This window comes from Spermophilus citellus (genome assembly GCF_964194105.1).
Source record: "Spermophilus citellus genome assembly, chromosome: 4".
NCBI classification, from domain to species: domain Eukaryota; kingdom Metazoa; phylum Chordata; class Mammalia; order Rodentia; family Sciuridae; genus Spermophilus; species Spermophilus citellus.
The window spans coordinates 129778740-129804813 of NC_138185.1; the positions used below are offsets into that span (position 1 = coordinate 129778740).

Sequence of the window (26074 nt, forward strand, 5' to 3'; positions counted from 1 at the left end):
AGAAAGAAAATTTCAGTTTTGTCAATGCTTATAGTATGTACTATTATTCCTACCAAAATCTTCATGAAATTTAAAAGGTTGGTATTAAAAGTAATTTCTTTTTTCGAATGTTCTAAAACATGCCAGTATGGATTAACCTTCAAATTTTCAGGGCATAAAAGATACACAAATAGAGTATATATTTTAATACAGGATAATTCTGTTTACAATTATGACAAAAATACCTTCAATTTTCAGACATTAAAAAGAAAGAAAGAAAGAAACCTAAGCAAACAAAAGGTATTTTGGGGCAAGTTATTTCTTAGTACAAATAATATATCATACACCAATCAGTTTTCCAGCCAACAGCATTAAAAATTTACCACTATTAATTGTTAAACAATGCATTTACAAGGTGAAAGATCAAAGAAAACTTAAGAACAACAACAACAAAAAACCTCAAAAGGATCCCAAATCCTAAAATAAGAAATAAGAAATCAGAAATCTGCAAATTAAAAAATTTCAAATGTTGCTCAGAAATTTTTTATGCATTGTACTCTCATTTTAACAGTTTGACATATATACTTTTATACTAAAAAAGACTCTAGCTAATTGTTTAATAATATTTATAGAATGTTACCTCTTTGGGTAGACATGTTTCACACAACAGATTTTAATTAAGAAGAAATCACTTGATAGTTTTAATTGCAATTTATGATTGATTTATAAATGGATTAATAATCTATTCAATAATTTAGACCGATACAAGGATTAATCTGATCAATGCTCCACTGTGCAATTCTGTCAACTGGGTAAGCCAAGAATTTGACAGATATTTCACTTAGTTGGATTACACATTTCTATGTGTGTTACTGATCAACAAAAATGGATATATAATGTCAAGTTTTTTCCTGTATCTTTTTTTTTTCTTAAGAGCAGCTCAATGATTGGGGGAGAGGGGACATTTGATTAGTACAATACAGAAAACATACAGGAAAAGTATAAAATGGCACTTAATACCAATGCCAGTACTTATCTCATTAGGGCAATAACTAAGGATAATACTAATTTTTGCGTTATTTGCTTTTCTTTAGAACACAAATCAAAGCCATTAACTTGAACTTGAGGTATATACATAATACATACACAACCTTAAGTAAAATACTTTTTTTTCATAACTAACATGACATTTAAAATATTGGAAACAGTATATGTGCTGATTTGTATTTTGACTTAGTGGAACAAAAAGAGAACAACATTCAGTTGGGGAGGGGTATACTGATAATAAAGCTCTTAAAGTTCAAAACATCTTCCTCTCCCTTTGTACTTACCACAGGCTATACATTGTCCTGAGAGGATTCATTGAGAAAAATGTAAATCACAGCTTTAATAAAGTACTTTGGAAGGAACTAATGAGAAAGCAAATTGGAAGATGAGACTTCATCTTGTTTTCAAATAAGTGGTCTTAATTTTTCTTCTTATAGAAAAAAATTGAAATCAGTTTATTATAAATATATCTAAAGCATTAATTTTTGCAGCTTTCAGGTAAAGTCCAGCACTTTGTTTATACAAAGTCTATGAGAAGAGGTCAGTAGAGATCATCTAATCTTAAGTCGTGACAGCATCCATTCAAGTCCTTGGCATAATCCGGCGCCAGTAAGAGCACAGCATGCCTGGATATGCCACTGATGATCTTTAATAGAAGTTAGCTTCAAAAACTGGGAGATTTCTGCTACACTCATGCATTCTTTAACGTCTTGTTTATTAGCAAAAATCAGTAATCCAGCTTTTCTTCGGTCCTCATGTGCTAACATTTTGTAGCGTTCTTCTCTAGTTACAGAAATCCTCTCTCTGTCTGTACTGTCCACAACTACTATTACAAACTCCGTGTTAGTATAATAAGTATTCCAGGAAGAACAAGAGACTCTTGGCCACCAAGTGTGGGATCACATTAGGAAACGTATTATTAATCACTATCTCTTCTACATTACTTCCTATTGTAGGGGATGTATGTACAACTTCATTCATAGAAAATTGGTAAAGGATGGTAGTTTTTCCTGCATTATCCAATCCAACAATGATAACTTTGTGCTCTGGCTCGCGGACATCGCCGCCGCGTTGTCTGCGACGAGCCTCGGGGGCCACCGTCCTCCCCCAGCTCCTCTCCGACGGCTGCGGTGGAGGCGACCTCACCTGAAATCTTGATGGTGGTTGTAGAAGGAGCGGTTGAGGTGGTGTCTCAAGAGTTTGTTTGGCTTCATTTGGTTGAATAGAGAGATGACATCACTGTCATTGGGTGGAAGAAATGTACATTATTTATGTGCTGTTGTTGGAACTGCAAATTGGTAGAAACTATTTAGAGGGCATATTAGCAATGTATTCCAAATTATGTATATGCCTACTTTTGACCCAGTGATTCCTACTTCTAGCAAGTTCCCTTAAGAAAAATAGTGGAAGATGTATTAACAAGTATAGAAGGAAATATTTACTGCTGTATCAGTTATAATAATAGAAAATATAAGTAGGTCAAATGTTTTGTCAAATACTGTGATATAGATATGCAATGGAATACTATGCAATCCATAAAAATGATTATGTATTTACTGACTTTGGAAGATGCCAACCATATATTTAAGCAAAAATGAGATTATAAAACTTCATGTATAGTGTAATATATTTTTTGCAAAAAATTTATGTGCATACATATATTTGTTCTTTATATATATGTACATATAAAACACATCTGTCCATGTGCATTATGGTTTAGATATGTGGTATCCCCCAAAAGCTTATGTGTGAGACAATGAAAGAAAGTTTAGAGATGAAATGATTGGGCTATAAGAATCTTAACATACTTTTACCCAAGCCCACAGTTTTAGGGATGAAAAATTGAAATCATAAATTTGCATGATTCCATTTTCTTGTGTTATGCTTTTGAGTTCAGTGAAAGTTCATGGAAAGAAAGTGTATCAAAAGAACAAAATCTGAGTGATAGTAGCTATTGGAAGGAAATGACCTAAATGATTATATTTAAACCTGTCAAATATGTTTAGATTATTTCATAAACATGGATATGTGATTTTCATGCATATCATGCACACGGCTTGTTTCAAATTTAGTGTCTTGAAACCATTTTAGACACTTGAAGTCCTGGCTTAATTTTGCTTCTGTAGCTGCTTTAGTATTAAGGGCATGCCCAGAAATCTAGAATTAAACCCTGCTATGGTTTCTGAGAAGATTACTGCATTGATTATATTTCACCAATGCATGTCTTTGGCCCAAAGGAAAACAGGCTGAAAATGTAATTTTGTTTGGTCTGACAGAAGAACTCATTCCATATTTCATTTTTGTAGCACTGATCACTTGTTTTTTCTTAGAAAAATTTATGTCCTCTTAACTAATTAAACCATGCAGTGACTTCACAGCTTTTGAGAGGTATCCCAGTGATAAACCTGGAAATCGATGTTTCCTCTATAGTCAAAACAAAAGTACATTGGTGTTTTTTGAACACCTACTTAGTGGGAAGTTATTGGTTTAGATGTTCAGGTAACATTAGTGCTATCTAGGTTATTTGTAAGACATTAAGAGTGTGGTGAAGCTTTAGGTGAAGGGGAACAACATACTGCTCATAGAGTCCTACCGGTTTCTTCAATACCATTCAGGCCATAGAAATGCATCTTGGTCCCAATTTTCAACTTCTAGTTGCCCAGACAAAGTGTTTTAATAAGTTAAGGTTTTCTTATAAATTGTCTTCTAACATATAGTGATGCAGCTACCCAAGGTTTTATAGCTGGCATCTGTTTTCACTGGTTGGTGCACCAACCAGTCTGACTGGCCGGTCCCCACATTTCTAATAATGAAAATGTTTCAGGGGTTGAATGTCTTATAGGCCTTTCTTATGAAAAGGATGATGGAACTGGGACTGGAAATAAAAGCCTCATGTACTCTCTCCCTTTTTCTACTGTGGGCAGGGTGGTACTATTCCGTTAAATGCCCCTCTGTCACTATGCCCTATCTAGTTCAACCTGGAGGCAGCTTGTGGTGTGGTAGATGGAGAATTAGGAATTTAAAATCGAGGTCTGTCACTGATTAAGCAAGTGGTCAGAAGCCACATAACTCACCGGATACAGTGGTGCATGCCTGCAATCCCAGTGACTTGGAAGGCTGAGGCGGGAGGACACGTGTTCCAGGACAGCTTCATCAACTTAGTGAGACCCTGTCTCAAAATAAAAAATAAAAAGGACTGTGGATGGAGTTCAGTGGGTTCAATCCCCAATATCACAAAAAAATAAAGAAAGAGAGAGAGAGAAGAAAAAGGTGGGGGGAGGAGGGTCAGGTAACTCAACAGTGAGCCTGTACTCAGGTCTCCTGTCACCAAGCCCAGAGCTGTAACTTTTGCATCAAAGTCCAAATTGTCTTCTTTTAAACATGGCGTCATGGTGTTAATTCACTTCCTAACAGATCCTTTTAATATTTAATATAGAGTACCTTCAAGGACAGACAGAATGACTTTCTTTTCTACCGTCTCTTTTGTTCTTGATAGATTGCCCACCAGCAAGTACAGACCTAATTAGTCTGCTGTGCCTGTGATGGTATAGGGCTGCCAATGCCACAGTCACCTCAACTACTAATGCAGCTCTGCTGCCAAAAACAGAATAAACTGCCCTACATTACAAAGCTTGCAAAACACAGGCATTCTTTTGTTTTAGCATTTGTTATTTGAATCCTATGGCTAAGCATCGCGTGTTATGCCTGCAAAAAATGTATAGCTCATATCCATCGAAGGGAATTATGTGCAGCTTTTTCTCCTTTCTAATAAATTGTTTTTGCAAGAACCAGCTGGTGTTTGAAGAGCCGAGTTTCTGGAGTAAAAAGAAATGACAGTTACAGAACGTGGACAAAGGTCTGAAAACGTGAGCGCCTAATCTGGCATGGAGTGATGGCTTGCCAGGAGAGGGCAGTGGGAATTTAAACAGAGTTGGAAAACTGTCCCTTTTCTGTCTGGAAAAGGGTTCATGTCAGATGTTAGGAAGACAGTTTTTTGTAAGGGGGGGTCATAAGTAAATAGAATTTCAGCCAATACTTTCATGAACTTCGCCCTTCTTTGGAATGTTTTCATTCTCTGAGGGGAAAACAGAGGTTGAGTCATTTATACAGCGAATGAGAACTTTACTAAAAAGGAAACCTTGGGAGATGTTTTCCCTGTGGTGCTTTCTTAACATCCTATTTATGAGCTCTAAAGCATTGTCAGAGAAATGTTCATTTTGAAGGAACTTGTCTCCCTTGCTTTCTTCATTATCTGGGACTATAAATTTTCTTGACTATGAGGATTCCCTGACATGGTTATCTGTAGTGAAAGTCTGATCAGTTACAACACTGATTTTTTCATGTCTTCTCTTCCTCCCCCTTCCCACTGTAACTCCCTAAATTTCACACGTAGCACTCTGACTTTTTAAATCTTTTTCTTTGGTTCTGCAAACTAGTTGCTAAATGCATGATAGCATCCTTGGAGCCAAGAGCATGTGACCTCTGGGTTCTTAAGTGCAGGCTGTGATTTTGGTCCTGGACAGCAGAAGGAGATGTTGAGCCAGAGGATAAGGTTGCTTTTGTTGTTGTTGATGTTGTTTTGGTTTTGTTCTTTAAATATAGTATGTAGACAATTAGTGTTGCATTTTCAAATAATTAGAAAAATGAAGGCTCAAATGGTTGTTTTGATACAGTGGTTGTTCTCTTCTTTCAGAGGAACCTTTGCATAAAACCATTTTAATAAACATTTTTTTTTTACATCAAATGAGCCTTTAGGGAGCCCAGTCCATTTTGCTAAACCCAAATATCCACTATTCTAGTTCAGCTCTCACTTCCCATTTTCTTCTGAGTACTCACTTTGTACATGTGCCTTAAAGGGTTGGTGACTGGTATTAGCACCCCTCTTCAGGGGGCAACTGCTGGGAGGTCTCAGGTTGTGGTTGAAGCCTCCTGTAGTCAGGTCAGTCTACCTATGTTACCTCAAAGCCTGTCACTGAGGAGTTCACAGGGAAGAAATTTCCTGTGTCTTAGCATTTTGAAACAAGCAGTAAGATGTCACTTCTAAGGATGCTATGTCAACATCTACGCTTCTTCTTATATGGAGGAGGTGGAGTGTGGGCAGGATTCTTCAACAGCTACTGCTAGTGAGAGCTGGAGCATTTGGACGGAGTTTCTACTTGGAATGCCCCTTCTCTACACTTGGGTGTCGTCGTTTCTTTCCCAGGAGATTAATTCTATGGTTTGAACCGATGAATATAAATTTAGCTTAAAATTTTCTATTTTTTATAATGACTAGTAAATACCATCATTTATTTTTATTGTCAAAATTTTAAAGAACATATGTCTCAGAGGACTCCCATTTTAAGCCAGATCATATTACATGGTCCCTCAAATTGATGAACTTATACATTTGCAGATGCCCTGGAATTCTTAGAAGTTTTCATCGATTTTCTTCAGTTGTTTTGCTTTCCATTATTTAACAACATTGTGTGCCACAGAGTGGTTCTTCAGGCCTTCTATACTAAGTCTACCAAGATTCCCTAGATAAACCCTGCTCAAGATGGTGATTTACCTTTTAGATAATATAAAACATTCAGGATGATTTTGTTTTCACTGTGTTCACCCGCCTATTTCCTGGAATTTAGAAATTTGCTATGGTCTCCCCATCACAAAGAATTCCCAGCTTGCTTGCTGAAACTGGATCTTATGCCATCCTCAGTCTGCATGGTAAAGAAATGAATTTAATCTTTTAGGCCAGCCTTTTATAAGAGTTAGTATGTATGTTCCGTATGTTCTGTTATGATTTTCTTTTCCCCTTGTTCTTTAAGGAAAGCAAAGGAAAATCTGTTTGGACAAAACAGAAGTTTTTCCAATGGTCATGTAGTTAGTGAAAACAAGCAGCAGTTGGAGCTGGACTCTGTGGTAGAAGAAACCATAACAGGAGATTATGCCTTAGTCATAAATGGCCACAGTTTGGTGAGTTTGCTTCAGGCTTTTGTCTTTTCTTCTTCTTTTCCTCAATAATCATCTCTTTTGTGCTGTCATAATGAGAACTCTTTTTGTGTTTTTCAAACAAATGGCACTACAAGAAGCAGAGCATACAGAATGATTTCCTGTTGCAAAGAGAAAGGAAACTTCTAATATATATTTCATACATTATTGTTTGAACCATCACAGTAAAAGGGAGTCTCCAAAGCAACACTCTAGTCACAGAATATCAGTCTTGTCTAAATGACTGTAGACCACTTAGCAGTATTATTTAAGGGCTTTAAGGGGGAGTGTCACAGCTCGCTGTTATTTAATTAAAGTAATGCAACTGGATGGGCGAATTCTTGCTCTTGTTAATGTTTGTGATTTGCAGAGCATAACCTGACCTTCATATAATTACCACACCAAATTATTGCCATTAAGATACCTCTGGTGGTTTTTCTAAATAGCAGCATTTTACAGCAATGCCAAACAATTTGCTTTGATTAGGAAATCTGGTTCTTGTCATAATAGAATAAACTTGCATTGTACTTTTGATGTAGTTCAGGTTCCAAATCTTGAACAAATATCAAAACGCTCTTCTGAGTTTCTAATTTAGAATACAAAAGCTCCGATGGCACTCTAGTGAAATTATCATTTATATGCACAAAGAGCTAATCTCACATCTTTCTTTGGCTTTGACGATCATTTTTCATTTTTGGAGTTTGGAAAATAAATGTTTCTTCTTGTAGACAGTTTCTTAGAGGACAAAAGAAGTTGGATGTGAGTAGAGTGCATTTTCCCCCTTGTGATTGTCTGTCTGTAAGCTCTTAGTGCTTAGAGCATTATCCAGCTGGACTCCAGACGTAATGATGTGTTGCCTTCTACACCATGGAAAGTTACAGAGCTCGGGCGCAGGCCAAGCTCAGTCGAAAGTTGGTCCAGATGACACGAACTGCTTCCTTGCTCAGATGAACAGCAACTGAAAATTATAATACTGCCAGCTGGGATTTGAGGCTGGTAGTCTCCAAGCTGAGTTTTCCAGGGACCACAATAGGGAAAGGATCCCCTATGAGTCCTGCTTCAACTTTCCCTCAGGCTCAGAGAAACACTGTGTGGTAGGGTGAGAGTGCTCAGGTGATAATTTACTCCATTCCCTCTCTCTCTGTCTCTAAATTTGTTGAGAAGGATCTAAGATAGATGTCTTTAGGAACCCCTTTAGCTTCAAAGCCTGATAGGCATGAAACCATGAAATGTCACTTTATTGTTTAAGGAGAACTGACTCTGTTTTTTGCTAGTGTGGTTGGAAGGTTTTTGTGTTTTTGTTTTTTTTTTAAATCATAATTCTAATTTGCTCAAATGCTGATGCTTTACAGAATGTAAAGACTAAGACTCTTTCTCAGAGTCTTAGTCTAGCTTTTTCTAAGAGTAGAAAGAAAAGAGGGCTGTTCTGAGCAAGAGTGCCAATTACATGTGTTCTTTTCCAGAAAAGGTGATGATATTTGAGAGTGTAGATTCATAATTTCCTATAGGAATTATAGGTTTGGAGATAGAATTTTCTATGCCAGAATTATGTTTTTATATTCTTTCAACCATCCATCCATCCATTCATACCGTTGTCATTTATGAAACATGCCCAGGTCACAGTACTAGAGTCCAAGGATAATAGAACATGGCCACTGTTTTAGGGATTGCTGTCTGGTCATATAGCAAAAACTAGAAAAGAAGAATGAACACAATGCTTTGAGAACATAGAGGTAGGTACATTTAATTCCCTGTAAAAAAATCAGGGAGGACTTTCTGGAGGAAACAATGGTTTAAAGTAGAGATGACAGCAAGTACAAAGGCACAGAGACAAGAAAAAACCTAGTAAATCTTAGGAAGCAAACAATTTGGCAGAAGCAAAGAAACAGTGGACTTAAAGGTCATGATTGAAGATAAAACTCCAAAGGAATGTATGGGCCAGATCATCATGTGCTGTTAATGTCTTGCTAAAAGATAACCTGTGACTCAAAGTTTAAGTAGATTCCCGTTTCCTCTGAATGTGTTTATTCACGGATATACAGTGACATTTTTTTTCCTAGAAAAATAATTGTACAGTGAGTTAGAGGGGATTATGTTATGTTTCAATACTTTTCTAGCATGATGCAGCCTCTTCTGTATTTGGAGAGGAGTGAGGGTGGAAATGACTGCAGGGACCCTGTTTGAGATGCGGGTTCCATGCCACCCTTTAGCACAGTTCAGTAGCTGTGTTCTTCAAAAACAATGCAAAGGAGACAAACACCCTGTCACAAAGAACAAACAAATCACTAACATTTGTAGTTCCATCTAAATTTGGAGAGATGATGAATCAATTTTTGTCTTTTGCTTTCTCTAAACTTAGTAGTTTCTAGAACTTTTCCAGCATTTAACTATCTCTTACCAGTGTAGCCTGGTAAGGTATTCAGGAGGACACATGAATGGCATAGTCTTCATTTTTATTTTTAAATTCCTTGGTGCTTACTGGAAGTTTGATACTAATTTCTTTGGTTTTGTTTGCTTTTGTGACTCTGGATCAACAATGACTTGAAGTGAATCAAATGGTTTTAAAAAGCAGTTAAGAAAACAAGAGATTTGCTTCTCAGCAACCTTCATTTATTGTTGCTTGTTCTTTTCTGATTTTTTTTAATAACACAGGCTCATGCCCTAGAAAGTGATGTCAAGAAAGATCTCTTAGAGCTTGCCTGCCTGTGTAAGACTGTGGTTTGCTGCAGAGTTACCCCACTCCAGAAAGCTCAAGTAGTTGAGCTGGTGAAAAAACACAGAAATGCTGTCACTTTGGCCATCGGTGATGGAGCCAATGATGTCAGCATGATTAAAAGTAAGAGGATATCTGCTCAAGGGGCACGTTGTATATCTAGAATCCTCAGGTTCAGCATTTGGTAATGTGTGCTAGAGATTGCATTAAAATTTAATTTTGCTGTAGTTCTTAAATAATGATACTTTCTGGGTTCAATGCTTCCACCATTATTTCAATTCATAAGACTGGTATGTCTTTAATTGAATCATTTGTGTGATTTTAGGTTAAGGAAAAGGACATTGGTTACCTAATACTGTGTGGGGAGATAAGTAGCTAGAGTATAGAAAGAATTAAGAGCCATTTTGCAACATGTGGGTTTAACCCCATCTTTGCCACTTACAAATTGTAAAACCTGTAGAAGTACTAAACTTTTCTGAGCTCCATTTCCTCTTATATAAAACTAGGGTTAATACTCATTGGAAGTGTTTCATGACATAATATATGTGAAAATTTATAATTGCTATAAGTTTCCAAAAATGAATGACATATAAAAGGCATGGCTAAGTTCACAGAAGAGATTGTATCTTCCTGTTGGGAGTGAAAGTGTTCTTCTCTTCCTTTGTAGGTGCTCACATTGGCGTTGGCATCAGTGGCCAGGAAGGACTGCAAGCAGTCTTAGCCAGTGACTATTCATTTGCACAGTTTAGATATCTCCAAAGGCTTCTCCTTGTTCATGGAAGGTGGTCCTATTTCCGAATGTGCAAATTCTTGTGCTATTTCTTCTACAAGAATTTTGCATTTACACTTGTGCACTTCTGGTTTGGATTCTTCTGTGGTTTCTCAGCCCAGGTTGGTAAAAACACTTTTGTTTCTTCTGTAAAATCCCATGTGTCATCAGCTGGCCAGGCTGGCACTAAAAAACCACACAAACACAGAAATACCTTTTTGCAGGGTCAGGGATGGCTCTGAGACCTCAGGTTTCAGCTCCACTCTGGAAGGCAAAGGGAGCAAGGGAGGCAAGAGGCAAGAGAGAGAGAGCACACCTGAAACCCCCCTATTTATTGGGAAAAAGCCATTCATAGAATATTTCACCCAAATAAGGCAAGGGATTAGGTTTTGAAGGGTGGAGTCTTGCTTGGTGATGTCTTGTGGTTAGCAGGTTGATTGACATCTTGGAAAGCCACACCCATCTCAGGTGCTATGTGGGATCACAGGTAGAACAAGAGAAAAGGCACTCATGCGTCTGTCACACAGCCCCAAAAGTGCGCAATGCCAGACCAGTCCCCTTATAAGCTGAAATGTGCAAAGCTCACACACACAGCCCATGGATGGCTCGTGACACCCATGAATTACATGGGATCTTCTTCATGGTTTTTTGTTAACAAGTAGAGAACATTTTAATTTTATTTTTATTGGTGCATTTTAATTATATGTAATAGTGAGATTCATTATGATATGTACATAATGCACATTGTATAAATTAATCTATTTAATTCTCCTATGCCTCCCTTTTTCTTCCCCCTCCCTCCCCAATCCCCCTTTTCTACTTTACTGGCCTTACATTATTTTAGAGAACATTTTTATGGGCCTGATACAAGTGACAGTATTAACAATTATGTAATTGATAGTTGACATGAGCATTGAATCCAATCCCCCAAAATACTATGTTTAGCTGGAATTTTATTTACTTCCTTATTTACATAGCAACCAATGCATATTCCTTCTATGTACTTTTTATTTTTTATTGAAATGTTTTGTTGTGATGACAGGTAAGCTCGATGAAGAGTTTTAATTTAAAACTGAAGTCTGAGAACACTAACAGGAAATGCAGAGGTCTCTTTTTTGGGAAGGCAGTCATTGACTCACCACATTGAATGTAATCTGGGCTGAAAGTAAATGTGTTTTATATCAGGAAGAAGTAATTAATACTGTGACATTAAAATTGTTTTAATAGCAACTCAGCTGAAAGTTGTTCTATAGATGATGTTGGTAACAAGTTAGCAAATCCATAAACTAGAATCCTATTTTTATATCTACAAGCCGATAACAACTTAATTTTGATCACATACGTATATACTCTACACGTTTTACTTCCCCCTCCTCATGTGTTTTATGACTTTGATGTCATATTTTACATCTTTTTATAGTTTTTATAACTTAATAAGTTATGTTGTCTTACTTGTTTGTATACCAGAGATATAATTGGTTTACCCACCATTATTGTGGTATTAGAGTATTCTGCTTTTGACTTTCATCAGTGTGTTTTATACTTCCATATGTCATCGTGTCATTAATTAGCACTCTCTTTCTTTAGCTTGGAGAACTTCCATTAGATTTTCTTGTAAGGTAACTCTGGTGGAGATAAATTCTCTCAGCTTTTGTTTGAGAAAGTTTTTATCACTTCTTCAGTTTTGAAAGACACAGGGTATAGTATTCTTGGTTGGCAGGTGTTTTTCTTCCAGAATTTGGAACTTATCACTCTACTCCCTCCAAGGGTTTCTGCTGAGGGATTCACTCATAGTCTTGTGGAGGTTCCCTTATATGGGATGATTCACTTTTACCTTGCTGCATTTAATACTCTTTCTTAGCTTTTCTTTTTTTAAAAAAAAATCCTGACCCCACTCCCAAATCAGGAGCTCATTCATGCCAAGCATGCACTCTACCATGAGCTGCACTCCCAGCCTTGTCTTTAACTTTTGACAATTTGATTGTGGGGTATCTTGTTGTGAGTCTTTGGATTTGTCTTATTTAATGTCCTTCAGGCTTCCTGAACTTGGCTATTTTCTTCCCCAGGCAAGGGACATTTACTGCTATTATTACTCTGAATATGTTTTGTGTCCCATTTCTTCTTCTTTTCCTTCTGGCACATTGTTTAAGTTGTTTCTGCTTGATGCTGTAACATAAGGAGTCTCAAGTTATCTTCACTCTTTTTCATTCATTTTTCTTCTTGCTTCTTAGATAGGATGACTGATTCTAGTGACCGATCTTTTGAGTTATAGATCCCTTCTTTTTGATCCAATATGCCATTGAACCCCTCTACAAAATGTTTAATTTCAATTATGGTATTCTTGAGCTCTGTTATTTCTGTTTGGAACATTTTTATAGTTCTTATGTATTTGTTGAAATTTTCAGTTGAGTCTTGCATTGCTTACCTGACCTCACTGAGCATCTTTACAACCATTATTTTGAATTCCCTGCCGGGTAAGTCACATATCTCCACTTCACTCAGATCAGTTTCTGGAAATTTACCTTGTTCTTTTATTTTGAACATATTTTTGTTTCTTCATTATTTTTGACTTTCTGTATTGGTTTCCGCACATAAGCTAAGACAACTTGTCAGACAGGTCTTGTGTAGGAGAAGGTTCCAACCAATCCATCTAGTTAGAGATTTTAAGGTACCTTCCAAATCATTGTCTAGGATACTGTCTCGACATTGTTGGATCCCTGGAGATTAGGATGTGCCAAGTTCTGTCAATACCCTGCCAGATTCTCTAGATGCAGCTGGAAAGGTTGTGATATTGGATATCTGTTCTACTTCCTTCTCTCTTCACAGTGAAGCTAAGCACACATATTTGTTGCCTACTCTCTTACCTTAAGCCAAGGGTAGGATCTGTGGCAAATGCCTGTATTCAGGTTCAGATCATACCCTCTGATCCTGGGCAGATAGCTGCTGGAAGTGAGTCCCTTGATATCCTCTTTGATTTCTATAGTCTAGAGTCTCTTAGAATGCAAAGCCCCATTGACCCCTGGATCAGTAAAGAGACAGTTCCTTGGGTGGAAGCTATAGAAGTTAAGGCACTTAGTATATGGCCTCATTTCTTCTAGGAAAAAAATGTAAGTCTGGTTATATTACTAGGGTTAACTGGAGGAAAGTCTCATGAAGTTCCAAACTCTAGAAAGAGGGCTACTATTTGTAGCTCCTTGATGCAAGTTCTTTAGAATTCAACTCCCCAATAGCCACTGGATGTATGTACCTTAAGCCCCTTCCAGAAAGAAAATAGGTGCTGCATATTCCCGTCCCTTTTCTGCACTACCCCCAAGTGGGTATAATGAGTGTATGTCCACATAAAACCACCATATGCCTAGACCCTTCTATTCCCAGAGCTTAGAAGTTGAGAATGAAATCCTTCAAGACTTACCTATGAAAGTTTGGGCACTCTGGGGGAAAGGAAAAGTATTGTATTTTAAAAGTACTTTCTCTGTTCTTCTCTTGGGGATTGAAGCCCCTAGAAATACTTATGCATTGGTATAAAACCATAGATCCCCCCTGCAATCTAGAAAGACTTATATATCTAATATACTCCATTCCCAGAATTAGTGAATTAAAAGCCAAACCATGGGAAACTTTAGAATTAGCTCTTGGAAGTCCAAACCCCTCTCTCCATAGGAAGAAGCTGTGTCAGGGATTGCTTTCTTGATAAAGGCATAGTACCTGGGGAAAGGTCCATATCCAAATATGCTTCATCTTTTCCTACCCATTTGACATGAGTGCTTTCTCAGTTGCCTGATGGGCAGGAGTCTCTGACTTGCCTTCAGAGGGAATTGGTCCATGAGTAGATGTTTACTTGGTATGTCTGTGGGTAGAGGGACACATCCATTTGGAGAGACAGGACCCTCTTATTCTACCACATTTCTGTTGTCACTCTCCTATTCATATTAAATTATAGTTATCTAACCCCCATATCTTGGATATCAGATATGTTCTGACCCTGGGTAGAAACAATGAAATGTAATAACTATAGTATCTATATATACTTAAAAAAATTACAAAACTTGGATGTAGGCGGCATGGCATTAGTATTTTGAATAATGGTTTGTATTTACAGATACACAAAACCTATATAGGCAAGTTTATTGCCAACTTGTCTTTGTTAAAACTGTGAAGCTGAAAGTAATGTTCAATGATTTCTAACCTCTAAAGAAAGGTAACTTTCTTTTTTCTTCTCTTTCTTTCTTTCTTTCTTTCTTTCTTTCTTTCTTTCTTTCTTTCTTATTTTTTCTGTTTTTATTTTTTGAGGTGCTGGAAATTGAACCTTAGACCTAAACAAGGGCTCTACCCCTGAGCCATGCCCTCAGCCCTTAGGTTATTTTCTGCTTTACTTTTAGGATCTGATAAACTTCGTCTGAGTCAGATGTTAAGCAACAAGATTTTTAGTCCTTTCACCAGTATTTAAATTTTAAAAGACAAAAGAGAGAACAAAAATTGCTCCAAAGACATGAGTATCAGATGGTTGGATCCAGCTGTAAGACACACCACCTGACTATGATTAGGTTTCTGAATGTTTAACTTAGCATGTTTCTTTTGCTTCTTTCTTTCTTCTCTTATGTTTTTTTATGTAAAAAAAAATCTAGTTAATTGCAAAGTATTCATTTTGAATCCATTCTCATTCCTGATTTACCCTATTCTTTCCTGAGCTAGTGAATTGGGCTGGTCCAGCTTTTAGCATGCATGGAACCACCTGGAAGGCCTGTTAAAGCACATCTCACAGATCCCAGTCCCAGGGTTTCTGATTCACTGGGTCTGAGGTAGAACCCAAGAACTTAACCTGTCTAACAAGTTCCCTAGAAATGCTGATGTTGCAGGACCTTATTTTGAGAACCACTGGGTTGGCCAACCTAGAAGAATACCCAAAGGTCTGCTTTCTTGAACCCAGAACCTGGAAATAAATCCAAGCTGCTGACCTTTTGTTCTGTCCATTTTGGACCTTATTCATCTTTACTCAGGCAGGGAGACCAGTTAAGCAAACAACTGACCTCCATGTATCAAAAATTTCCAGAGTTTAGAATCCCCTCATCCCTCCTACCAAATCATCATCTCTCAGGTGTATTCTTCCTGTACCAAGATAGGGTCTGGAGGGAAAGGGTATCTGTTTCAGGGTAGAGGATTGAGTTCTCCAATTCAGTCAGTCTGTTAAGATTTCATCTACCTAACTATGAGGTCCTTAAGAAAAGAAGCATATCTAAATGCACATTTATCTCGAACAGCACCTGGCATGTAGGAGGCATTTTAGCCATTTCATGTCGTTGGGTGTTTCTAAAGCCCTTTCTCATGATTGAGGCAAGTGCAGCAAGAACAGCTATTCCAGCCTCCAGTCACTTTTCTCAGTTACCACTTACTCTACCTGCACCAAGGGCCAACCCCACAGGCTCTGTATGTGGTCCGTGTAAATGTGTGCAGCCTGAGCAACACTATGGGAAAAGGAGCTCAGGATCTAAGGCTATAAATGTGGTGATGGCGTTGATTCCAGAATGTCTCATGATGGTCTTTCAGTTCTGTTAATACTTTTATGACATGATAATTAACTGGGCCACAAGTGATGCATTTCCAAGTTTTCTACACATCAGTTCATTATAGGAAAGACAGAACAGATTTCCAAGGTTTATTTTGTTGCCTAGGACTTGTCTGATTTAAATATGGCAGGGAAGATCGTTTTTTAGGTAAAGGAGCAATCACTATATAAAACTGATTGGACTTCTGAGGAGTCCTAAACTGCTCTCTACTCTGCCCTAATTTGTAAGATAATCTTATCAAATTGGGTCCCAGGTTTATGTTGGAAAGGATATTTGGTCTCATTATTTAATCCTTTCATTCATTCAATAAATAGTTACTAAGCTCTTGCTACGTGTCAAATTATGGTGTCTCCTGGAACCTGTATCTTCGGTATGGTGCAGGTTTTTAATTTTATTTTAATTTTTTTGGAGGGATGGTACCAGAGGTTGAACTCAGAGGCACTCAGCCACTGAGCCACATCCCTATCCCTATTTTGTATTTTTTATTTAGAGACAGGATTTTATTGGGTTGCTTTGCACCTTGCTTTTGCTGAGGCTGGCTTTGAACTTTTGGTCCTCCTGCTTCAGCCTCCCAAGCCACTGAGATCACAGACATGCACCACTGCACCTGGCTGTTATGGAGGTTTCAAGGTTCTATTTGTAGGGTTTTTAGAGAAATAGATGGGCTTGTGAAGAGAGTAACAAGTAGTAATTTGTTATGATCTATTGGAGAGGAGAGGTACCCATGTAATGACATCAACACAGATTTCAACTTCTATGTAGAATCATGATGTTGACACTAACAGGTAGGGATTAAAATTATAATTATAGTTAACACTTAATAGCACTTGCTATGTTCCAGACATCGTTTAAATATTTTACCTCTATTAGCCAAATTTCATGATAACCATGGGAAGTAGGTTTTATAATCATGGTCTATATCATGTTTTTAAAAGTGACTTATAATTTTTAATTGTGCTTAAAAAACCAAAATAACACAAAATTTACCATCCTAGCTATTTTGAAGCGTGTAGTTCAGTAGTGTTAAGTCCATTCACATTGTTGTGCAACAGATTGCCACAACATTTCCTTCCTTCCTTCCTTCCTTCCTTCCTTCCTTCCTTCCTTCCTTCCTTCCTTTCTTTCTTTTTTGTCTTGCAAAATGGAAACTCTGCCCACTGAATAGCAGCTCTCCATTTCCCCCTCCCCCAGTCCCTGGCAATCACCTTTATATTTTCTGTTTCTATCAGTTTTACTATTTTAGATATAACATGGAGTCATACAGTATTCATCTTTTTCTAATAGGCTTGTTTCACTTATGCCCTCAATGTTCATGTGATAGGATTTCCTTCTTTTTAAGGCTGAATAACATTCCATCTCATATATATGATATATATAATATTTTGTTTGTCTATTTGCCCACCAATGAACATTTGAGTTTCTTCCACCTCTTTATCTATAATAGGTTAATATTTTCTAAATAATATTTCAAATTCTACTGTGCAGTAAACTTCATTGTTTTCCACCCCACCTCCTCATTTTCTCTCCACAGACATGAAAATTCACAAATTGCATTGGTCTATTAAAGACTCTGACAAGTCCAAATGTAAAGAAACCATAATTGATTGTTTCCAAGATGCATATATTCATCTATTTTTTCACATATGACATCTCTAAAATATATATGGCTGTAACTTTACAATCAAAAGCATATTACAATAGCCCTTGATCTAGAGGAAAGTCACTTTTTCCAGAGAGCATTTAAATAGCTTCTGGGGGCACAGCCAACCTGAAATCTCTTTCTCTTTCTAAGGATATTTTTTAAATCTGTTTACAGATTTCAGCAAATGGCAGTTGTGGTTTAAGTTTTCAGTAGAGTTTTTCTTGTAGGTTTTTTGTCTGTTTGTCTTTCTGTCTTTCCCCTTAGCTAATGCAAAGTTGACCCAGGTAAGTTCCCTTACAGTCCCTTTTCTACATGAAGATTTGTTGCTCTTTTACTCTCACACTGAGAATTTGGTCCTTTGCTGCTTTAGCTTGATGGGAATGTTAGGCTCCCTATTTGGTTTAATCTTGGCATCAACAATGATGTCTCTTTGGGATTATTACCCAAATTCATTTGGCATGGAGACCTGTTTTTTTTTTTTTTCCCCCAAGCAACATGTACAGTGTAATGTAGGACAGGTGCCATAGGGAACTCTTTTGGGAAACTCTGGAATAGATGTCTTTACAGTGGCAATTTCAAAACATGACATTGCTCTGTAATTTATCCTACTTCTGTTTTTTGAAAATTTATTCATATATTTTACAAATGTATGAAGCACAAAATGATGCTAAGAATACTATCCTCATAAGAACAGGCTATTTATTTATTTTTCCTTTCAAGCAACTTCATTTCCTTTATTAACTGTAGTTCTCAGTACAAAATATCCCTGTATATATCAAAGTAGTGGTTTACGTTCAACCTTTTAAAACCATCTTTTTTACTATCCTCAAACTATTTTTTGATTATACAAATATTTATATGATAACATACATTAATTTACACACCTGGCACTATACTTTTTTGTATTTTTCCTATGGAAAAAACACATAACATTTTGAGAAACCTCTTTGATTTACATTCTTCAAGAATGTCATTTTCCTTAATGTTCTTATTTTCCCTATACAGCTAAGTCACCCGGCATTGTCAGACTGCAAGTAGAAATATTTCCTTGCCATCTTGGAAAGGATAGACAAAGTGATGACTATGACAAGACCCTACCCAGTTAGAATTGTTTTTATCATTGGAAAATGAAGATGTGTATAAATAGGTATAATAGAAAGATTGTGAAGAAAGTTCCTGAGAGAGCAGGGGGAAAGGAGAAGAATCTGGGACTTCTGAGGCTCTGTTTGCAAGTGAGAATGTGAACTTTCAAAGTTAAGTAGCCATCTAAAAAGGCCTGAAAGTCTGGCCACCTGCAGAGACACTGGGCCTGGTGTGCAAAAGGTGTGAGAGAATAGAGTAAAAGGAGGTAATCCCTCCCTATCTCACAACTCCCGACTGACCTGCGGTCATCTGGAATCTTCTAATTTTAAAAATTCCATTTAACACCAACTCATCCATCAATACCTTCTAAAAATTGCATGGTGCTGAAGGGGAATGTGACACAGTGTATTTGAGTGCAGTGAGAAGCCTGTTTTAGAATAGGTGTCTTATCACGATGAAGATGGAGACTTGGGTGTTCACCACTCCGTCCCACGTGTGACTGGCCTCGTGCATTGGCTACTGAGAACTGACTGAGGGCCACTGGGATGTGGGATTGGGATTGGCAGGAATCATTGTTTCTTTTCTATTCCCTGTTTTTCACTAGAAGGACCTAATCAGCCACTGAAGATGTTTTGACTTTTTTCCCTTAGCCTTGTTTTTCTAAGGACAATATGCTTTAAATGAGGCAAGTGGAAAGAAAACAACACATTTGGGAGAAATATTAGTCTCCAGAGAATGAGAATTTGTGAATGGGGGGCATTTTTGCAGTCACCCTCCTTCCCGCTCCTGTCGTAATCATCGTCTAGCTGGTGTTGGCATCCAAAGTCATGTGTTGGGTAATCAGTCTTTCTTTGCTCCTAAAGTCATCAGATGGCTGCTTAGTTCTAGCCTTCTTTAAAAAGCTGGCCATCTGAGGTCTTCCCACCTCCTGCCATATTCTTCTAAGTTGCTTCAATGGAGTTTCAAGCTCCATGGTGAAAAGGATTGAGTAGCAGTAAAACCTCCAGGGCCTGGTAAATTCAGTAACAGCTGGCGAGATCTCTTTAGAGGTCATTCCTGGATAGGCCTTATCGACAGTCAGTTTCTCTGTCTAATCCTGATAGGAGTTAGACTCACATACACATTCTCCAACACAGAGCCTCTCATTTTTGCATGTTCATTCATTTAATAAAAATAAACTGAGTGCCAGTTTAGGGCCAGGCACTCTTATGGCCTTTAGGGACACTAGAGTGATTTGGAGACATGCATTTCCTGCCCTCCGAGAACTTATAGTCTGGGAATGATTTTATTTTCACAAATGTGGAACTGATGTAGAATAACTCAATAGTCATGCTTCTCTTATTTTTCACCAACATTTTTTTTGAAATCAATTTACAATGGATGAGTCACATCTTGGGGCCAACCTGTGAACTCCTCGTATGATTCATAAACATCTAAATATTCTTCCCTGCAACTCTCAATAGAGTGCTTTGAAGTAATGCATTCTGCACTTGACAGAATCTGACCAAATGTAAACAGATTGTGTTTTTTTAGACACAATGTTGACTTGTAAAAATGCCAGTTAATTACTTAATGAAGTGACATATGCTATTTCTTTACTATTTTGGCCCGTCTTTTGGAGCCTGGTGAGTTTTACCCAGGTTGTTATTCTCTGATGATAGCTCCTGTAGATTTTAGCTAAAGCCACATCCTGGTAGGTGGGCTGGGACAGATGCGTAAACCAATCCAGCTGTGCCTTGTGAGGCTCCAAGAGGGCTCAAATGAGGGACCATTCATCACCTGTGCAATCGTGGCACTTAGGACATCTCAGAAGGCTGGTGAGGATGTGATGATGGCTGGATTGTGCTTGGTTTACATACTTCCCTCTGGTTAACTCAGTACCTCACCTCTGTCGTGACTGATTTGGGAAACATGAGGAAAGAATCTGCCTGGGAGGTACCAAATTCCCTTCTGCTTGCTTTGCTAAGTGAATTCTCCTGGGAGAAACAGCTGGGACAAAGAACAAAACACGCATGTCTTGCTGAAACCTAGATCTTTTGCTCTGGCAGGGAACTTCAGAGATGAGTGTAGTTCCTCACTTTACAGAGGAGGAGCCCAGTCCCCCAGGAGCTGGGGATCAGTGGTGAGCAAGGGCAGAACTGGAACCCCGTATCAGATGTCCCCGTTAGTGCTCTTTCTACTCTGCTCAGTACATGCCACTTGACTTATCATGAATTTAGAAAAGCTAGTGGCTATATCCTTTTATATTTTATTTTTTCAACTATCTTCCCTCAATCCCTAATCAACGAATGTTTGCTTTACTTGGAATCTGAAGGAAAAACATCCAGAAATAGTTTCATATGACTATGTTAAGGAGATGAACTCTCTTATTGAGAAAAAGTTTATATCTTTCTTGGGTGGTATTTTCCAGAGCTCAGACCTGTAGGAAGAGTAGGCCGATCCCTAGGCAAACTGTCTTCTAGAATCATCTAGAAGCTTGAGGCCACCATCTGCTGGTAAACATTCCAACTGAGCTGTCACTGAGGGACAAATTCAATATAATCTATCCTAATGAGATTTTCTGCAAGCTTTCTGGTCCAGAGAAGTTTGGATAAAGGTCAGATATGCCTTTATCCAAACAGAATCATGGAGCCTTTAAAAAGATATGCCTTATTCTAATCTACTATTGAAACCCGTGATTTTCATGGAGTCCACTGTGGGGTTGTTTAAACTATTAATACCTGTAACTTTAAAAGCACCCTATGTCTTCAGGAGATTTAATAAAAATGAGCTGCTGCCCTGCAGAGTTAGTGCCAAAGGAAAAAAAAATAATTGTTGAGGCCCTATTTAGGAAATTCACATTTGAAACTATGCAACTACTGGCACTGTGTACTTGTGAGATGATATTATCTGATGACAATTTATCATTGTCAGTGAGATACAGAGCTGTGTATTTTTAAAAATTTCTGCTGTGATATGGAAGCAATTATCTTGTCAAGGCTGGAAAAACTTTAGTTTTGTCAAACAATATAAGAAAGCGCACAATGAAAAGTTTAGAAAGTGATGTGAAAGAGTGCCACTAATCTCAAAGCTTTGATGACTTCATGGATTGGGTTACCTGTGAGTCTGTTTCTACCTGGAATGGAAGCTCCTCTCTCCCTTGCTTTCCAGATGTGCTCTGTGGAAAACCAAGGGTGGGGCCTGGTGCTCAGGCTCAGCCATTCTTCCTGGAGCCTGCTAGTGGGTTTCTGTTAATTACGTAAATCAACAACAGATGTGCTGAAGCTGAGCACCTCATATTTATTCCACAATGTGTTTTCTTTAAATGACAAATGTTTTTTAAGACAAAAAAGTCATTATATAGCTTTTCTCTGCAACACACAGCAACACAGCAAAAGGGGGATATGTATCTCCAAAGAGGCAGTTTGTATCATTATTTAAACAAGTAGCTAGATCCACCCTCTCAGAGCAGAAAGCCCCATGTAACTATTTAAGAAGGTTTATATACATGTGGCATTTATAAATCATTGATTTTGTGTTCTCCAAGCTGTTTTTAGATTGTAATTTGTAGTCAGGGTATTTTTACTCTATATAAAATGGTTGATAAGACTAATAAATTGCTCCCACAAAGAAGGGAGCAAGGAGGAGCTTTCCTTAAATAGGAAAACAGTGAAGCTGGAAAAACTGAAAATTCTCCTCTTCCCTTTTATTTCTGATCTGTGAAAAGATACTAGATTGTTCCAAGCAGACTAGTGGCAACTCATAGAAGTATGTCTTTTCTCTTAGTTTGGACTTTTGAAGATAGGGAATAGAAATTTTAGAAGAAGAAATAGCAAAATAATTCGAGTCAAAATCAGAATGTTGGCATCATTCAAGTAGTCTGGTCTTAGAACACAGGCTTGTCACTCTAGGTACCCTAGAAAAGTCATTCCCCTGCCTCCACCTCCTCAGGGTATCTGGTCAACCAGTGTAGTGGAGGAGGGGAGGTGGGAGAGGGCCTGAAGATGAAGGGAAGGGGGAAAACAAGGGCAGAGTCCATGTGGGTCATGACCTAGGCTTGTGCACCCCTCTCAGTCAGTCCTAGTCACCAAAGGGGGCCCTTAATTGTCTGAGAAGGGTCAAAGGAACATAAGTGAAAGTGAGGCATATTTCTAGGATAACTGAGTAATTGAGTATCTCTTGCAAGAGGAAGAAGTGAGTTAAAGAAAAAAAATCTGTTGTGGCTTTAATTTCTGTGGAAGTCCCTGACATCTAAACTGTCCCAAGCCATTGCCAATAATCGGGAAAGGTGATTTCTAATGTGATTGACTCAAGTGAACAAATTTTGGTAGAGTCTGAGACAAAGCCAGAATTGTCTGTGATGGATGTAATTAAGAATTCCTGAGGAAAATGCTTAATTATATTGAGGAATTCTTTTTTACTTAAATCTTGTTCTAAATTCCTATTTATTTTGTGAACGTAGTGGTTTAGTACAGGAATAAATGTCTCTGGTTAGTTGTCCCAACAAAAATTATATTTTTATTAAAAATACAATTAGTGGGGAAATGTACCCTCTATTTACCCATTAAGCACACGACCTGAAACCTGGACCCTTGCATTCTTCTTCCTCCCTCCTTTTTCCCCTTTCCTCCTTCCGTATTGATAGTGTCACTGTATTGAGCAGTATCTGTTTTTCGATGCTGGACTGCCATTTACTCGTTTCATTGGATACCCACAGCCTCCCTGTAAACCCCGTTTTATAGCCAAGGAACAGAGACTCAGAGAAGTTGGGGATCTTACTCAAGGCCACACAGTTATGTCTACTGACTCCAATGCCTTTCCTCTAAGTCTCTAGGTTTCTTTTATCAAAAGCTTACCACATGCCCGGCACTGAGTTAGGTTCTTGGGCCCCTCAGATGAGTCAGAAGGGGAGAAGTCTTAGATTTCTGACTTAGCTGCTGGTGTAGATATAGTAGTGACATAAATGAGAATAGGCTTACTACAGAGGAGGTGGGCCTGATTAAGGGATGTGAAGAGGAGCTTAGGTCTCAACATGTCAGGTTTGAGGAGCTTATGGTACATCCTCAGCGAAGATAAATAAATAACCTTGTTTTAAAAGTTGCAAAATAGTTAACAAATATTTACAGAGTACCTACCTACCATTGGCTAAATACTGCTCTAAGGCATTAGTGTTGTAATTGTGAACAGGCCTCTGTTTTCATGGAGGTTATATTCTAGTGGAGTGAAGACTGATAATGAGAAGCAAATCAGTAAGATGATTTCAGAGTTGTGATTAAGAAAAGATTGAAGGCTGAGGCTGTAGCTCAGTGGTAGAGTGCTTGCCTAGCATATGTGAGGCATTGGGTTCCATAGCACCACATAATAAAATCAAATAAAGGCATGCTAAACCATCTACAGCTATAAGAAATTTTTAAAAAAGAAAGAAAGAAAGGGTTGAGTAATGTAAAAGGTCTCATTGAGAGAGTGGCACTGGCTTTGGCATAAGTGTTTACAAGGAACCTACCTTGGGATAGAAGTATGCCAGCAGAGGGCACAGCAAATGTGAGTGTCTGGAGTCAGAAATGAGCCTGGTGAGTTGGAGAAAGGCAGTGAGTGAAGCTACAGCTTGTGAGTGAGGATGAGTGTGCTATTGGGGAAAGCTGGGGAGGTAGATAGGCCAGAGAAGGAAGGGCTTTTAGCCCATTACAAAGAGTCTGACTTTATTACAAGGAAAATGGGACATCATTGGAGAGTTTTAACAGGTAAATGCTAATGTTATCATTTTAAGTGACCCCCCCCCAAAAAAAAAGAAAGAAAAGGAAAAACAAAAAACCCAGCATATGAACATTGGATCTATTATAAGTTCTCAACTATGTAAAACATAGTAAAGAAGAAAGGATTTAAGGAAACTTGCCACATGATATTACTGATTCAAAGAGGTGGTTTGGGCAGAGATCAGTGTTGAAGACACTAAGGTCCAAGGCTTGAACTTGGCTCTGACAGTTGCTTGGCCAGCATTCTCAAACTCTGGGATCTCAGGACCCCATCCATCAATATTTGTCAGATTAGAAATGAACATGGAGAAAAAAAATTAAATATTTCTTAACTAAAATAACTTATGCCATGTTTACATAAATACTTTTCAGGAAAATTGCTGAATTTTCCCAAACAGAAGACAAGTTAGTGAGAAGGGTACCATTGCTTTACACTCTTTGTAAAACTATGTGGCATAAAATAAGGTAACTGGGTCCCCATATCTGCTCTGCTTTTAGTCAGCTGACATATTACAAGTCATATACACTCTTGTGAGAATGAGGTAAAAGGGAAAATAAATAACTTTGTAATATTATTATGAAAATGGTTTTGACATTATGGGTCCCTAAAAGGTCCCTGGACCACACTTAGAATGTCTTTGTGTTGAGATATGACACTGGCCATCTTCTAACCCTGACAGGCCTCAGATTGCTCATCTGTAAACTGGGCACTGTTTAAAGTATCTACTCCATAGGATTGTTAGAATCCAATGAGCTAATACATGAGAAGCACTTAATAAGTCCCAACAAATATTAGCTATTTTTGTTCCAAGAAATTGCCAAAACCTCACTGAAACTTTATTCTAACTGCTTTACCCTTCCTGCCGCTCCGGTTCCAGTTATGAAATGAGGTTTCAAATTTGTGTGCCAATTGACAATTACTGCTGTCAAATAATTGTAGGTTTGATGCTTTCCAGTTTTGATGAGGAGGGCACTTAATGCCAGACCGTCAGCTACTAACAGTTCAGTCTGTCATAATTTCCCAGATTCTTTCTTCATCTCTTCTTATGAGTGAAAGCTGGGAGGTGGATGAGGTAGATGGTGAAGGAATGATTCAATGTCACCAGGCTCTGCTCAGGGCTACAAGACCTCAGTTTAACTGCTCTCTCCCTCTTTTATTTTCCATACTGCAATCATGGAATGGATTAATAAACTGAGGAATGAACGTCAGATACCAGCATCAAATTGTGGAGGATATGTGTCAGCTCTTCTGTGCTTTTTCTTTTTCTTATTTGTTTGTTTTTGTTTTTTAATGGGAAGTGTGTGCAATTCTCAATATTAACTTCATATTGGAATTATCTGAAAATGTTTTTAAAAACATAAATACCTAGATTCCATCCCCAGATATACTGATTTAATTGGGCTGGTGTGTGTATGGACATCAGGATTAAAAAAAAAAAATCCTCATCATTCCCAAAGCCTTACCTTGGCTATTGGTGGTAAAATTCAACTTCCCTGCCTAGCTCTAGGAATATCCAGGCCCCTACTTCTTAATGAAGTTAGGCACTAATCTTGCTGACAACTGTTCAGAATACA

At 37.9% G+C, this 26074-nt stretch overlaps 1 protein-coding gene and 1 pseudogene across 2 annotated transcripts in view; one reads left to right on the forward strand and one right to left on the reverse strand.

Annotated features, from left to right (window-relative positions):
* The window catches only part of ATP8B4 (ATPase phospholipid transporting 8B4 (putative)), a 253104-nt gene that overhangs the window by 205473 nt on the left and 21557 nt on the right, over positions 1-26074 (forward strand). The window contains exons 21-23 of the mRNA XM_081291345.1: positions 6834-6981; positions 9649-9832; positions 10377-10600. Of these exons, the coding sequence (XP_081147471.1) occupies positions 6834-6981; positions 9649-9832; positions 10377-10600 (556 nt within the window). The remainder of the gene's footprint in view (positions 1-6833; positions 6982-9648; positions 9833-10376; positions 10601-26074) is intronic.
* Positions 938-2150, reverse strand: LOC308647266 (ADP-ribosylation factor-like protein 5A; annotated as a pseudogene). Its single transcript has one exon. The product of its transcript is annotated as an ADP-ribosylation factor-like protein 5A (transcript).